This window comes from Talpa occidentalis, unplaced genomic scaffold (assembly GCF_014898055.3).
Source record: "Talpa occidentalis isolate TD23 unplaced genomic scaffold, MPIMG_talOcc4v2.1 talOcc4.3, whole genome shotgun sequence".
NCBI lineage: Eukaryota > Metazoa > Chordata > Mammalia > Eulipotyphla > Talpidae > Talpa > Talpa occidentalis.
The window spans coordinates 47,179,387-47,194,923 of NW_023603184.1; the positions used below are offsets into that span (position 1 = coordinate 47,179,387).

General features: G+C 36.3%; 1 protein-coding gene and 1 non-coding gene across 2 annotated transcripts in view; both read left to right on the forward strand.

The window, feature by feature from the left end:
* ANKRD42 (ankyrin repeat domain 42) overlaps nt 1-15,537 on the forward strand; it is a gene marked incomplete at its 5' end in the record, with an annotated part of 43,650 nt that overhangs the window by 7,696 nt on the left and 20,417 nt on the right. The window contains 6 exons of the mRNA XM_054699446.1: nt 2,470-2,577; nt 5,145-5,264; nt 6,111-6,246; nt 9,898-10,098; nt 13,318-13,443; nt 15,135-15,240. Coding sequence (XP_054555421.1) covers nt 2,470-2,577; nt 5,145-5,264; nt 6,111-6,246; nt 9,898-10,098; nt 13,318-13,443; nt 15,135-15,240 — 797 coding nt within the window. The remainder of the gene's footprint in view (nt 1-2,469; nt 2,578-5,144; nt 5,265-6,110; nt 6,247-9,897; nt 10,099-13,317; nt 13,444-15,134; nt 15,241-15,537) is intronic.
* Nucleotides 7,292-7,394, forward strand: LOC119256465 (small nucleolar RNA U13). Its single transcript, XR_005127795.1, has one exon. It is a non-coding gene; the product is annotated as a small nucleolar RNA U13 (small nucleolar RNA).

Consider the following 15,537-nt stretch of genomic DNA (forward strand, 5'->3'; position numbering starts at 1 on the left):
CAATCCTTCCCCTCCCGCCCCCCACCCCCCAAAAAGTGTCTCTGGTTCATAGTTTTTTGTTGATTTTGATTTTCACTTTCTTATATTCATTTTCCTGGTCCCTTATCTAAGTTTTCTAGATTCCTGCTATGAGTGAGACCATCCGGTATTTTTCTTTTTCTTTTTGGCTTATTTTGCTGAGCATGATCCCTTCCAGCGCCATCCATGTTGCTGCAAATTGCATGTGTTTATCTTTTTTGAATGCTGAGTAATATTCCATGGTATATATGTACCACATCTTCTTGATCCAGTCATCTATTTTTTGGCATTTGGGTTGTTTCCAAAGCTTAGCTATTGTAAACAGTGCTGCTATAAACATAGGGGTGCAGGTGCTCTTTGGAATTGATGTTTCTGTGTCCTTTGGGTAAATACCTAGGAGTGGAATTGCTGGATCATATGGAAGCTCTATGTTTAGTAGGTCCAGAAATCTCCACACAGCTCTCCATAGTGGTTGGACCAGTTTGCACTCCCACCAACAGTGCAGGAGAGTTCCTTTTTCTCCACACCCTCGCCAACATTTGTTGTTGCTAGTTTTTTAATATGTTATGCACAAAATTTTTTAACATAACAAAGGATAAATGGAATCTTAGCATGACCCACTTTGTTTCAATTTTTGGATTTTTGTGGTGATCTTTAGTTTATCCCAGCCAGTATTATGTCTTTAGGCTAGCTTCAGTGGTCCTTTTCAAGATTTTTGGCAAGTGGCGCATTTTTGACAATGTGTCTGAGAAGAAATATTCCATATTCACTCTAAATAAAGGCAATTCCTCTAGTTGGATAATGGAACTGTCCACTCAGGTAGACATTCAGCACCATCCGTTTGCGGGTAGGGATCATTGTGGTACCAAGCTTACAGACCATACACTCTTCTCATTCTCATCAAGATTCAGTAGATTTTCTTGAATGCATAGTTGGTGTTTTTTTTTTTTTTAATATCCCTTTGGTCAACTTCCAGAGTCTTTAAATGGTTATTTTTTGGTAACCTTGTCAAGTTTTATCATTGCTTCTTGGGGAGGATTTCCCAAGCCCCTCATTTAGCCATTTCTGAAGTCCTGCTGATTGGTCCATTGATTTTTGACAGAGATACAAATGCAACCCAATAGAGTACAGATAGTATTTTTATTAAATGGTTCTGGCATAATTGGACATATATATGTAAGAAAATGAACCTCAACCCATACATAGAACCATATGCAAAAATGTACTCAAAACAGATCATTAAAAAAATTGAAATTTAACCTTATGTAAACTTTCAGAAGAAAACATATGAAAAAAATCTTTGCAAATCATCTGTCCAAATAAGAACTTTAACCAGAATGTATAAGAGACTCTCATAACTGAATGGTAAGAAGACAAAAATCTCAATTGAAAAGTGATTTCAGGAGAAATTTTCTCAAAGAGAGCATGTGGATGGTCACTGAATACCTGAAAAGATGTTCAACATCATTAACCATTAGGGAAATACAAATTAAAATACAATGAGATGCTACTACGAACTACTAGAATGGCAACAGGAAACCAAAAAGATGACAATGCCAAGTATTGGCAAGGACATGAAGCAGTTGGAACTCTCAAATATTGCTGGTAGGACTGTAATATAGTATAGCCATTTTAGAAAATAGTTTGGCAGTTTTTTATAAAGTTAAACACATACTTCCCTATGTCTCAAGAATCTTACTTCTACGCATTTACCCAGGAGAAATAAAGAGCCTATACATGAATGTTTATAGTGGTTTTATTCTCCAGCAGTTGAAATCATAATCCTTCTATAAATATTTGTTGAATAAATTAATGACTTACTCTGATTGTAAGGTTGAACCTTCCCCTTCCTCCATGTTGTATATAAGTCATTAATTTCCATGACACCTAAATTTTAATCCTTTTCAAAAATGATATGACTATGACTGATAATATCAGGGTATTCCAATGATACAACTGATTCTCTTAAAAAGGGAGAAACTTCTTGAAAGTAGAATCTATAAACGTGAACATATAAAGACAGTAACAACACCATATGTGCTAGAGACCTCTTAGTACTGTGTTATACTGAAACTTAGGTTAATTTTTTTAAATCTTAAGATAGATTTTATTCCCATACTCTCATTTTTCTTTTAAAGCTACTACTTTTTAAAAGAGTATCAATACTCTGAAAGAGTGTCAAGTAACAATACTTGATATGAAAGCTTCTGGGCCCATTTAAAGATCTGTTGTAGAAGGTTGTCAACTGTTCCTTGAGTGGTGTTGGCTCACAGGTGTTTTATTCGGGTTGCACAGTATTGGCCAAACTAAGATTTGCATGAGCATTTCACTCGCAGTAACAACTGATGGCATCATGGCATTTCATGATGATAAGCTAAATTAAAAAGTTATAAAAATGTGAAAAAAACATGTGTTTTATCACTTGTTAACATGGTTATTTTCTTAATTTAGTGTCTTCATTGGCTCCTCTGGCATGGAGCTGATATCACACAAGTAACCACGAGAGGTTGGACAGCAGCTCATATAGCTGCAATCAGGGGTCAGGATGCTTGTATGCAGGTAATAACAACTGGTTACTTTTAAAAAATTGGGCTATGATTTTTATTCTAATAATTTGATCCCATAGAGTTAGTTCTTTTTTTTTTTTTAATTTTTTTTTTTTTTTAATAGAGGCATGTTTTATTTATTTATTTGTTTGTTTTATACATGCACTGGATACAGTCAGAAGCGCGGGAGGGTGAGAGAATTCACCAGAGCCAGAGCGGGGAGCAGAGCAGGCAGAAAGACCGAAGTACACTGCTGAGGGGAGCAGCGGGCGGCAGGAGAGGTCTGCGCGCCATGTGGGACCCTCTTCTGGTGGCCGGGGAGCAGCCGGGGATCGAACCAGCGCGGCAGAGGCCGCAGGCAGCTTCGCAACCCAGCGCTCAACCGCTGCGCCACTGGGGAGGCCCCCATAGAGTTAGTTCTGTCTTCTAAACAAGACCTTAGTAGATTCCATGACTTAGATAACTTGGTGCTAATGATCCACTTTAACAAGTGGTGTAAGAGAAGAGGTCCTTTTATTTCTGAAGTAGCTGGCTATCTGGGTTATTTTGGGATATCACAGTAATGCACAGATTATTTCCTTCATTGTTTGCCATGCCAAAGATTCCTTTTTAAATACTTTTCATGACAAGAGTAACACATTAATATGTTGCAGGATCTACTTTATTGTAAAGCAACTAGGTTAAATCAATGGTACAGAAATAGACTGGAATTTGGAGACTAGACTGAAATTTGGAGGAATGTAAAAGCAGCTCCTGCCTCTGAAAAGTTTAAGATCTCTTTGGAGTGACAGGAGCTCTACTCAGTGAGTTACAAAAGAATACAAAGCAGTTTCTTATTAAGGCTTTAATGGAAAGTATAGGTAAGAAGAACTGTAGAATTTAAGATGAGATGGAGGAATCACAAATGGAAGAAATAAGATTTTCAGCCAAGTCTAAGAGAATGGGTTGATTTCAAAGAGGCATATGGTGACGTAGCCTAATAGGTAAGAAATATGTTAGGATCAAATACAAATAGTGATTATCATTTATTGAACATGTTTTTATATGTCAATCATAATCTTCCTTGTACCACTTCATTTAAACAATAAAGTAATCAATTCCTCTTTTTTATATATTAGGCAACAGATTCAGAGTTAAGTACCATGGTTTAAGTAAGTGAAAGGCAGAATTTGAGCCTAGACTTTGCCCTATTAACTTCTATGGTCTAATTATGTGTGGAGTCTGAAATGGAAAAATGAATTGTGTTCAGGGATGTATCATTGTATTAGTTTGATAGAGTGTAGATGGTTTGTCGTACAGACTGTTATGAACTAAATTTGAATAAGCCAGACTTTCAAAATGTGTTAGAAGTAGGGTAAAGATTTTATATTCATTTGTATAAAAAGAATTTTTATATGATTTATAGATATATATTTATATATGTTTATGTTTGTATGTATGTATATGTATACACATGCGTACACAGAACATGGATATTAACTGAGGAATGAGATAATGAAAGCGGTATTTCAGGGAATAATCCTAGCAAGATATATCCAAGATGAGAGTTGAAGTTAAGACGTGGTAGTTGAAGTTAGAGACTTTTGCTGTAATAACTAGCCATAAAGTGTGAAATTAGGTGGTGGCAGTGGGAAACCAAGAAGATGATTCAAGACATCTTGCAAAGCAGGCAATGTACATTGCAGTTTTGAGAATTTCAAGGTTTAGTCTGAATGACAAATACGTATGACACTATAAATAGGAAAATCTGAAAGGCAGGGGAAATTCAGGAAAAAAATATCTTGAGTTTAAAGTGTCTGTTGGTCATTCAGGTACCTAGGCCCTGGCATTTGTAAGGGGATTGGAGATAAGCATTTCAGGAGTGTTGAAGTGTGCAGAAGAGTATAAAGTATTGAGAACTAAATGTTGAAAATTATTATTAGTAAGTGTGAGAGGAAGCAGAGATGTAAGTAAAGAATTCAGAGAAGAATTCAGAGGGATAGGAAAGCCAGGCTCCACTGGGGCTGTAAAAGTGAAGGTAGAGGTTAGGCAAAGTATCAGTTACAGTATAAAACTAAGGGAAGTATAAATGAATGTAAATATTAATATTTTCTTACACTGTTGTTAATTTTTGGACAGCATTTGATTTCTCCAAAATTATGTATTTTAATCCCCCATTTTATAGATCATAAAATTGAGGCTCAAAAAAAAAAAAAAACCAGCTAAGGAGGATAAAGCTTAAGGAAATGCCATTGACCTTGAGCTCACTATAGGGGGAGAGTGACTGTATAAATGAAATAGAAAACTACTGAGGTATAAAATGGCATCTGTTATTTACTCCAAGGCAGAGGGGAGAAAAGGATAACAAGAGGGAGGGAATGAGAGACAGAGAAACAAGGCGAGGGAAGGATAAAGCAAGTGGTGGGTTCAAATATTAACACTTAGGAAATCTGAATGAAGGATAGAAGGGAATTCTTTGTACTGTTTTTGCAACTCTCCTGTAAGTCTGAAATTATACAAGAATAAAAATTGAAGAGAAAAAAATTGCTTGCACTTATAATTTAACATCTATATGTAAACTGATTCTTACCTCTGTTTTAGGCTCTTATAATTAATGGAGCAAATCTTTCAGCTCAGGATGATCGTGGATGTACCCCTTTACACCTTGCTGCAACACACGGACATTCTTTCACTCTGCAAGTGATGCTCCGAAGTGGAGTGGTGAGAGATTCCTGTTAATATGTGAGAATTTATAATCACCAATGAATTGCATTTATTTGTCTTCAATCCTATAGGTGATTTGGGGGAAGTAATTTAATCTCTCTCTTTAGTTTTTCTGTCATTAAGTTTGGAAGCAATAATTTAGATAAATCTTCAGAAACCATTTAATATTTAGTAGTACAAACTATTTCAGAAGCTTTGGGTCCTTCCTACTAGTTCAGAATTTAACTGGGAAAAATATCTAAGTTTCCAGATCACATCTTAACTAGTGGTTGTAAATCTTTGTGAATTTTTGTGTTTGCCTGTGTTTCTTTTGTATCTCTTTACTTCATATACTCATTTATAAAATGATTTATATGTCCAGAAATTTATTCATTGCAATGTTTATTTTTAATATTACCCAGTGACTATAAAAAACAGCTCTGATAGCAACAGAAGTACCTATGTTGAAGACTTTATGGTAAGACTTGGTATTTCTATAGGTAGAGAGAAAGTGAAAGCCTATTAAATATTTTATCATTAAGTGTTTATGATCTAAAAATTATGATTTGATCCTTTGAGTTCATGCCATCACTTCCATTTTATTCTTTTTCCTATGAACAATAAAGTTACTGGTTACTTTTAAAAAACTATTTTATGTAATAAGTTATGTTCTTTTTAAAAAGGCTATTTTATAAAATTTCATTATATCTTATTTGCTCATGTTCAAATGAGTTGTTGCAGGAAATTTTTCTATTTAATATATTTTCTTTGTAATGTTAAGAACCAGCCTCCAACTCTCATTTGCAGAAGCACGTTGCTAGACTTAGTTTTTTCCCTACAAATACTTATAAATGTTACATCTAGGATCCCAGTGTGACTGATAAGAGAGAATGGAAACCTGTACATTATGCAGCTTTTCATGGGCGGCTTGGCTGTTTGCAACTTCTAGTTAAATGGGGATGTGGCATAGAAGATGTGGACTCTAATGGAAATCTTCCAGGTAACCAACAAATGCAATTTTGTTTTTCATTAATAAAAACTTTATTTATTTATTTATTTATTTATACATACAAGCACTGGGTACAGTCAGAAGCGCGGGAGGGTGAGAAAGTTCACCAGAGCCAGAGGGGAGAGCAGAGCAGGCAGACTGATGAAGTACACTGCTGAGGGGAGCAGCAGGCGGCAGGTGAGGTCTGCGTACCATGTGGGACCCTCACCTGGTGGCCGGGGATTGAAACGGTGCTGCAGAGGCTGCGGCAGCTTTGCAGCCCAACACTTAACCGCTGCACCACGGGGGAAACCCTGTAATCTAGTTTAATAAGCTCTTCCTTTATGGTTAGTGTTTTCTGTAATGTCAAAAAAGAAAATCTGTATAGTGATGAGGATATTATTTTATATTAACTTCTTTTTTTTTTTTTAAAGGTTTTTATTTATTTATGCATACAAGAACTGGGGAACAGGCCAGAGGTGTGGGGGGTGAGAGGATTCACAGAGATGGAATTGGGAGCAGATCAGGCAGATTAATGGAAAGACACTGCTGAGGGGAGCAGCAGGTGAGACAGGAGAGGTCTGTTGTGCCATGTGGATATCTCCCTGGCTGAATATTGAACTCATGCCGCAGTAGCTGCGGATTACTTCATAGTGCTGCGTGTTAACCCCTTGAGCCACCAGGGAGGCAATTTTGTATTAACTTCTAGAAGTTTTATTATTTTGCTTTCACATTTAGATCCCCAGCCTACCTAGGACTGATATTGTGTGTGTGTGTGTGTGTGTGTGTGTGTGTGTGTGTGTAAAAAAAGTAGGGGGCTGTTTCTTTTTCATTTGCTTCTTTATCAAATATTCCTGATCATTTTTGTTAGTTTCTCCTTGCCTGCTTGGTTAAAAAAAAAACTTTATATTTCTTTAAATATATATAATTATCTTAAACGTGTGTAGTCTATTTTATGATAGTAGAATGTGAAGTTTAAGAATGTGGTCTCGGCTGTGATGGGGGATCATTGGAGCTTTGGTGGTGGGAACCTGTGCCCTTAAAACACACACTCTGGATCCTTTCCCAGTTTATAAGCATGATTTTGGGGGTTCACGCCTTTGTGTTTGATCGGCCTCCCTTAAGCCTTGTTTGGATACCCGCACATTACCCTTCTGATGTGAGAAAACAAAGAAACCAACCACCCTATCTGACCTGATCATTTTTTACTTACTCCCTTCTCTTCTGTACTTGTGTGACCCTGTACCCCTGAAATAATGTGCATTGTTGTAAATCAACATTTCCTCAATAGAAATAATTAAAAAACACACAACCCCCCCAAAATGCATAAAATAAATGTACTATTTCAAAATTTAAAATGTAGGCTGCTTGTATTCAGACCTTTCTCTTAATTTTTTTTTTAATTTGATGTTTATTTTCTGAGCAACTACTGTGTTTCAATCACAGTTCTAGATGCTGGGGATGTCACAAGAAAATAAAGGGGACAAAAGGCCCTATTTTCATGTGGTGGTGAGATGAGAGAGAGATAAGAAAATAAATGAGCAAGACATGTTACATTAAATGGAAAAATATTTTTGGACAAAGTAAAGTAGGAAGGGGTACTAGAGAGGATTAGGGGGTGAAGTTTTAAAAAAGGTGGTTAGGGAAGCCCTCATTGAGGAGGTGACAATTGCAGAAAGACCTGAAGGGCTGGAGAGAGTAATTGCAGGTATTCTGGTGGATATCCTGGGGAGAAACATTTCAGGGAGAGGAAGAGCAGGTGTAAAGCCCTTAGGCAGATGGGTGCCTGGAGTGTTTGAATAACAGCGAGTAATAAACAGCAGTTCAGTGTGGCTGGAACAGAAGTGGGGTGAGTAAAAGACAGTGAGGTCAGAGAGAGAATCTGAGTCATTAGAGAGTTTTGAGCAGAAGGTGACACAATCGCACTGTTTAAGAAGATTGTTTTGGCTATTATGTTTATAGTAGGCTGTAGTAAGGATCAGAAGGTCGCAAGGCAGAAATAGAGCAGTTAGAAGCCTGATGAAATAATAAACTACCTTTTGGGTTGGGCCCCTGTAGAAAAAGCAGAGATAGTAAGAACTAATGTGATCTGTATGTATTTTGAAGATAGAACTTGAGGGCTATGCTAAAGGATCTATGCCAAAGAGAGACAAATGCTGCTTGGTATCACTTAGATGTGGAACAAGAAAACAATTTAAGTCAAATCCATAGAAACAAAAAACATGATTACCAGGAGCCTGAAGAGTAGAGAAAGTAGGGATAGATTGGTGAAGCATAAAAAAAAAGATAAAGCCAGTAAGATTTGCTGACTGATAGATGTAGGAGTGACAGAAAGGGGAGTCAAGGATGGTTTCAAGGTTTTTGTTTTTGTTTTTCCAAAGATTTATTTATTTTATACAAGCACTGGGTATAGTCAGAAACGTGGGAGGGTGAGAGAATTCACCAGAGCCAGAGCGGGGAGCAGAGCAGGCCGAAGGACCGAAGCATACTGCTGAGGGGAGCAGTGGGCGGCAGGAGAGGTCTGCGCGCCATGTGGCCGGGACCCTCCTCTGGTGGCCGGGGGGCAGCCGGGGATCGAACCATCTAATGAAATGTATGCAAGGTGAATAAGAAGTTCAGTTTTTCACATGTTCAGGTAGAAATTTCTGTAAGATGTGTGTACAAAGAGTAAGCTGTTAGAGGAGTATGAAGTTTCAGGGGAGTTTTGTAATAGGAGATTCGGTGTGGAGTATGGAGAGGTATGTGCCAGCGACTTATCTTTTGGACATTGTGACTTGTTTCTCTTGAGTTATGTTGGCCATCTGGGCATGGTTCTGCTTCTACAAAGTTAAAACTTATATATGGTTTGGCTTATTTTCCAAATACTCACTTCTCAAGGGGTGTAAAGTCTCTCTCTCTCTCTCTCTCTCTCTCTCTCTCTCTCTCTCTCTCTCTCTGCCTATAGGCTTGAAACACCCCAAACCATTCCTAATTTTTTGCAGATTTTGAGTTGTGGCTCTCCCTCAATGTGACTCAATATATTTTCTTCCTGGAATTCCTTAACATTTCTTGTCTGTTCTTGTTTTTTTTATCCCTTTATAACTTTAAAAAATATTCTTTCTATTATTTCCAAGGACTTATGGTAGGAATGATGAGATAGGTGTGCGTGTGCTCAGTGTATAGTTTTGTTCTAGCTTACTGCTTATAATGAAAATAACAAATATTATGTAAAAACAAATATATAAATTTAGATAAACAATTTACATAGTGAGAAAAATAACATCACCATTTTGGAGTATTTCTTCCACTTTTCTAAAAAATATTAAAAATTTCCTGCCTCCCTCCCCTTCTTAATCTATCTTACATGTTAAACATTTTCTCATGTAACTATAAACTGCATAATTGTGATTTCACTTCCCAAGATAATTTTCTGGGGCCTGTTCTTTGGCCTCAGAAACTGGCTTTTGTACACTCATGACAAATGTCACTATTCAAGCATTTAGTTTACTTCTTTGGCACGACTAGAAGGCTGACTGAATAGGGAATTGTTATCCTTGCTCTGAATAAGTCCCTGTTACATAGGACAGTTGTAGTGATCTCCCAGTGAGGATTCAAACCAGCGTATTACTTTTTTCAAGTTATCTTACTGTCGGTTTAAAAATTAATCTTTTCTCTCACCTACAGTTCACTTAGCAGCCATGGAAGGCCACCTTCACTGTTTCAAATTCTTACTCAGTAGAATGAGTTGTGCAACAGAAGCTTTAAAAGCCTTCAATGATAACGGAGAAAATGTGTTGGACTTGGCCCAGAGGTTCTTTAAACAGAACATTTTACAGTTTATCCAGGGGGCTGACTATGAAGAAAGTGATCCAAAGTGTCAGGAAAGTAAGTTATAACCCCAAAATATTTTAACATGTAAAAAGTAGATTAAGTGGAAAAGTAAATGAAAGAAGTTAAAGGACAAATGTTTATAGTAAAATATGTCCACATACTGATCCAGATTCTCTTCTGTATTATGAAATATTTTAGGCAGAGATATATAGAGAATAATGCAGTGACACTGTTTATGCCACTGGATATAAGACTAAAGTATTAGAGGTAGCGTTGAGGACCCTTGGAGCTCTCCCCAATACCATTCATTCCCTTTCTTCCCCAAAGGTGGCTGTTATTTTGGATTTATAATGGCTGCACTTAGTAGTATATATTTACCCACAAAAATATGGGGTATTGTTTTGTGTAATTTTTGAGTAAGAAGTTAAACGATTATAATTCTGAACTTCAGTGATCTAAATGATGTAGAAATTTCTTTCTTGTATATGGTAGCCTGGGTTCAAGAATGAATCTTTTCTATGCAAGCATCAGGACCTGTTACCTTTCCAGCTTTCTCCAGTTGTTGCTAATCCATTAGGAGGTGTGTGCGGGGCAACAAGAGTCTAAGCATAGCACAGAGATTTTCAAGGTGGAATTTGCGCTCAACAGCTTGCTAGCATTCTCTGGCACGCACGTGTTTAGTCACATTGTCATACTTGGTTTGAAAGAAACCTGGAGTAATCAGTACCCAGCTGAAGCCTTAACTCAGCTGCAGCTGTTACCATTGAAAGAATTTTAGTGGATAACAGTCTTTGAAACAAGTTGTAAAGCTTTATAAAAATGGCACAAAGGCAGTATATCTCCTTTATGATTGGCTTTGTTCTCAGGATGATTTTTTGAGATTTATTCAGTTGATAAATAGATCCTGCTTGGTTCTTTTAAAGTGTTCATACAGTATTGCAGTTTAAAAAGCCATTATTTATACATTCTCCAATTTAATAAATTATTTATAATTTTTCATTATTTATAATCAATGTGATGATGAATATTCTTTTACATGTCTTCTTATATGCATGTATAAGTTTCTTTCAAGAAGTAATTCCTGACTTTTTCTTAGCCCATATAGAAAATATTTGTGTGGCATGGGGGAGTGGGGTCGGTGATTGAATGAGACTTGTTTAGGTATTTGTCTTCTGTGAAGTCTGAATATTAAGAGTTCTGCTTTGGTAAATAGTTGGGAAAGCCTGCTTTAGGTTTTGCTTTATGGAGTATGCCCATCTCCAATATAAATGGGCATTGCTACATTCTTCATCAAAGTGATTGCAGAAGTTTACATTTTCACAACAGTGTTTGTTGAAAATATATATAAAACAATTTTCAGTATTATCAGACTTTTTCCTCTGATAATTTTTTGCTAATTGGTTGGGAATGAAATGTTTAATTTATGTTTTGTTTTTCATTTTCTTGATGGCTAATAAGGTTGAGCATCCCTTTATAAAGTTATTCTAGTTTCCTTTCTAATGAATTGGCTGCCTATATTTTCTCCCCCTTTAAAAACTGTATTTTTTTTCTAGATGAGTTCTTTATATAGTCTTGGTACATATATGAGTTCTTTATATAGTCTTTGTTAATTTTATCTGCTATATCTTCTCTTATACTGGACTTGTTTATACTAGTTCATTCCTTTTCATTGCTGAGTAGTGCTCCATTGTCTGTATGTAGCTTTTTAATCCATTCACCTGCAAAGGAACACTGATAAGGGACTATGATGAATAATGCTGCTCTCTACATTTTTGTAAACATGTTTGCATTTCTCCTGGTTAAACTTAGCAGTAGGGTGTATGGTAGGTACATGATTAACTTGTTGTCACACTGTTTCCAAAGTTAGCTCTCATTTATATCTGAACCAGATATATTTGAGAATTCATGGAATTGACAACACTTGATATAGTCAGTTTCATTTTAGCCATTTTAATGTATACAGTATGTCTTATTGTGGTTTCTAGCTACATTTTCCTGATAGTTAATTATAAAGATCATCTTTTCATATGAGCCTTCATATATTTTCTCTTACCAAGTGTCTGTTCATTTTGCCCATTTTTAAGTTGAGCTGTTTGTCTTCTAATTATTAAATTTTAATAGTTCTTTGTCAGTATGTGTGTTGCATATGTTTTCTTCAATTCTAAAAATTACCTTTTTGTTTTCTTAGTGTCTTTTAAAAGTGAAAGTCTTAAATTTTGATAAAGTATCAACTATTTCACAAGGCAATTTTTGTGACTTATTTTTGAAATACTTGCCCTCAAGGTCAGAAAGATATTCTATGTTTTCTAGAAGTGTTATGGTTTTAGCTTCTCAGTTCAAATCTTTGATCTACATCATGTTAAGTTTTATGTATGGAGTAAAATAACATGTTGATTTAGATTTATTTTTGTTTCTTTTTCATATATAGCCAGTAGTTTAGCACCATTTTTTGTAATGTTTTCTCTCTCCCCGTTGAAATATCTTGGCACTTTATCAAAAAATCAGTTGCCTGTATATGTGTGGATGCATTTTGGCCTCTGCATTCTTATTAATGTGTATGTCTGTTATTACTACATTGTCTTGATTTCCCTAGCCTTTTAATAAGACTTGGAATCAGTCAGTGTAAGTCTCCAACTTTGTTCTTTTTAAAATACCATTTCCCTATTCTAGGTTCTTTCCATATGTAAAGGTAAGAAAGCTGTATCTCAGCACTGCTAACAGATTTAAATGAGGTAATACTTACAAGTGCTAACAATCAAGCTTAGCATTCAGTAAGGCCTCAATATGTGTGGTCATTATCATTTGAAACATTTTATCAAGTCTCTTATGTACTAGATCAGGTACATTCACACATGTATATACACACACACACAATTTCTTATCTGCTTTCAGTTAACCTCCTTCACTTCCTTGCAAAGAGAGAGGAAGTGGTATCTACAAATGTGGGATTTGAAACCAAGTATATGGTAATACAGAGGGATGGAAGGACCTTCTTGTCATTCCATCCACAAAGGAAAAAGGGAATTCAGCAGAGAGTAGTTCTGGTACAATACTTCTTGGACATTTGATGTCCTCAGAGGTGGAAGGACTGCACAGTTATTGATATTCCCATTTTATGTCTCTTTTTATTAGTCATTATTGTAAAAGTGAACTAATTCTAATATAACAGTTTCATATTTGTGATAATATGAAACCTGAAATGTGTGATTTCTTAATGCAGGGAGTAGGAAAGAATTCATGTGTTTACTAAAATGCTGAATTTTTTATCCATAGCTTTAGCATTTCCAGGTCATGTGGCTGCCTTTAAAGGTGATTTGGAAATGCTTAAAAAATTAATAGAAGATGGAGTAATCAATATTAATGAGCGTGATAATAATGGATCCACTCCAATGCATAAAGGTGAGTTGTAAGTCTTGCTTCCTTTTCTGTTATCATTACACAATTGCTGTTCATTTATTTTCTGTTTAAAATAATTATCAAAAATAATGAAAAATGTTTACATTTTTCCTGTCAGTCTGTCTTATATAGCATACAAAGTGCTTGATTTTTAATTAACTGTGATATTCCTTTTCTGATGCCAAATATCCACATATATCTGTATGTGGGATATTGTTTAGACAAATAATAAAAGATAGGCTCTTTAGGCATCAACTCTGAGTAGAGAAGTTGAAGCAGAATAAGAGCTCTTACAGACCTTACACAGGCTAGGTGGCAGGGCTATAGTGCTGAAGTTGCTTTATCAATGGATCTGTCTTTGTATCTTCTTAGGTCTGTTGCCAGAATTAGAAGTAGATTCACTTTATTTATTTATTTATTTATTTGTTTGTTTGTTTGTTTTGTTTATACATGCACTGGGTACAGTCAGAAGTGCGGGAGGGCGAGAGAATTCACCAGAGCCAGAGCGGGGAGCAGAGCAGGCAGAAGGACCGAAGTACACTGCTGAGGGGAGCAGCGGGCGGCAGGAGAGGTCTGCACGCCATGTGGGACCCTCCTCCGGTGGCCGGGGAGCAGCTGGGGATCGAACCGCTGCGCCGCAGAGGCCTCGGGCAGCTTCGCAACCCAGTGCTCAACCGCTGCGCCACCGGGGAGGCCCTAGATTCACTTTTTAAGGCTCCAAAGTCATACCAAAAGTTTCTATTCTTTGCTTCATTTTGCAGAGAAACATAAATAGTTAGCCTTAACTGTGTGCCCAGTGCCCACACTGCGGAGACAGCATGAGATCTAGACTTTACTGTTAAGGAGCTACATGCTTTTACATACTCCATGAACAAGAAGATAATTTATGAATCAGGATGTAATTAATGGCAATAAGTATTTGATAGTTAAAATATATGCAACAGGAATTCTGTACTAGAAATTGAGGGACAGATCTTTTAAATCTATGAAGTTTTTCCCCCCAAAGTTTTCCTAAGTGTTGAGGTGGACTTAGGATGGACTAATTCAAGCTGAATTGACACTCAACATTTGAAGTTAGATGAATGTATTGTTGAATGGTGGGCAGTAGGTGAGAGACACACAGATGTGCAGGTGAAAATTTATATTGAGCATGTATGTTTTGAGGGCTAGATCTGGACAGGGTGGTAAATAGCTTAGGTAATGAAGTGTAGCTTGAATAAATTTTGAGTTGTGAGGGTCAGAGAAAGAAGCTATTTTTGTAAGAGTTCAAGACTTTCTAGGTCAATATAGGTTCCTATGACTGGATTGTGTTCACATTCTGGTCTGATACAAGATTGGTCATAAACTATAGACAGCAGTGGATGAACACCGGCTAAGGATTAGAAAATCCTAGATTCTAGTTTCAAATCCACTATCTGCTATTTGTGTAATGTTAATAACCTTTCTGACCTTTAATTTTTATATTTGTATGTTCCCTGTATAGCACTATGACCAAATGATCACATTTGATTAGATGTTTATATAATGAATGAATAAATGACAGAGAAAATATTATCCACCCAGTCATATTTTTGTTGGTTATTGCAAGGATGAGTATTATAAAACTACTCTTTCATGGTATTATTCAGAATTTTAGAAAATTGTTACTACTACTAATTATTTTTTGTATATCTTCTGTTTTGTTGTTTGAATAGCTGCTGGACAAGGCCACATAGAGTGCTTGCAGTGGATAATTAAAATGGGAGCAGATTGTAATATTACCAACAAAGCAGGGGAGAAACCCTGTGATGTGGCTAAGAGGTATCCCTATCTGCTTTGTGCTGTTCTTTTGTTATACATTTTGTATAGACTCTCTTGTATTCAGAAATCTCTGAAGACAATGGAATTATAGAACTCAAGTCAAATGCTGGTGGACATTTGACAGTATATTAACTCTGCTCTCTAAAGCAGTGATTCTCAACCGGGAGGAAGTATTGTCCCCTTTCCTGGGGGAAGGGGCATTTTGGAATGTTTTGAGGTGTATGTCAGGGGGATTGTAATAATGACTGGAGACAATCACTAGTATTTAGCAAGATCAATTCCAGAAATGCTAAACAT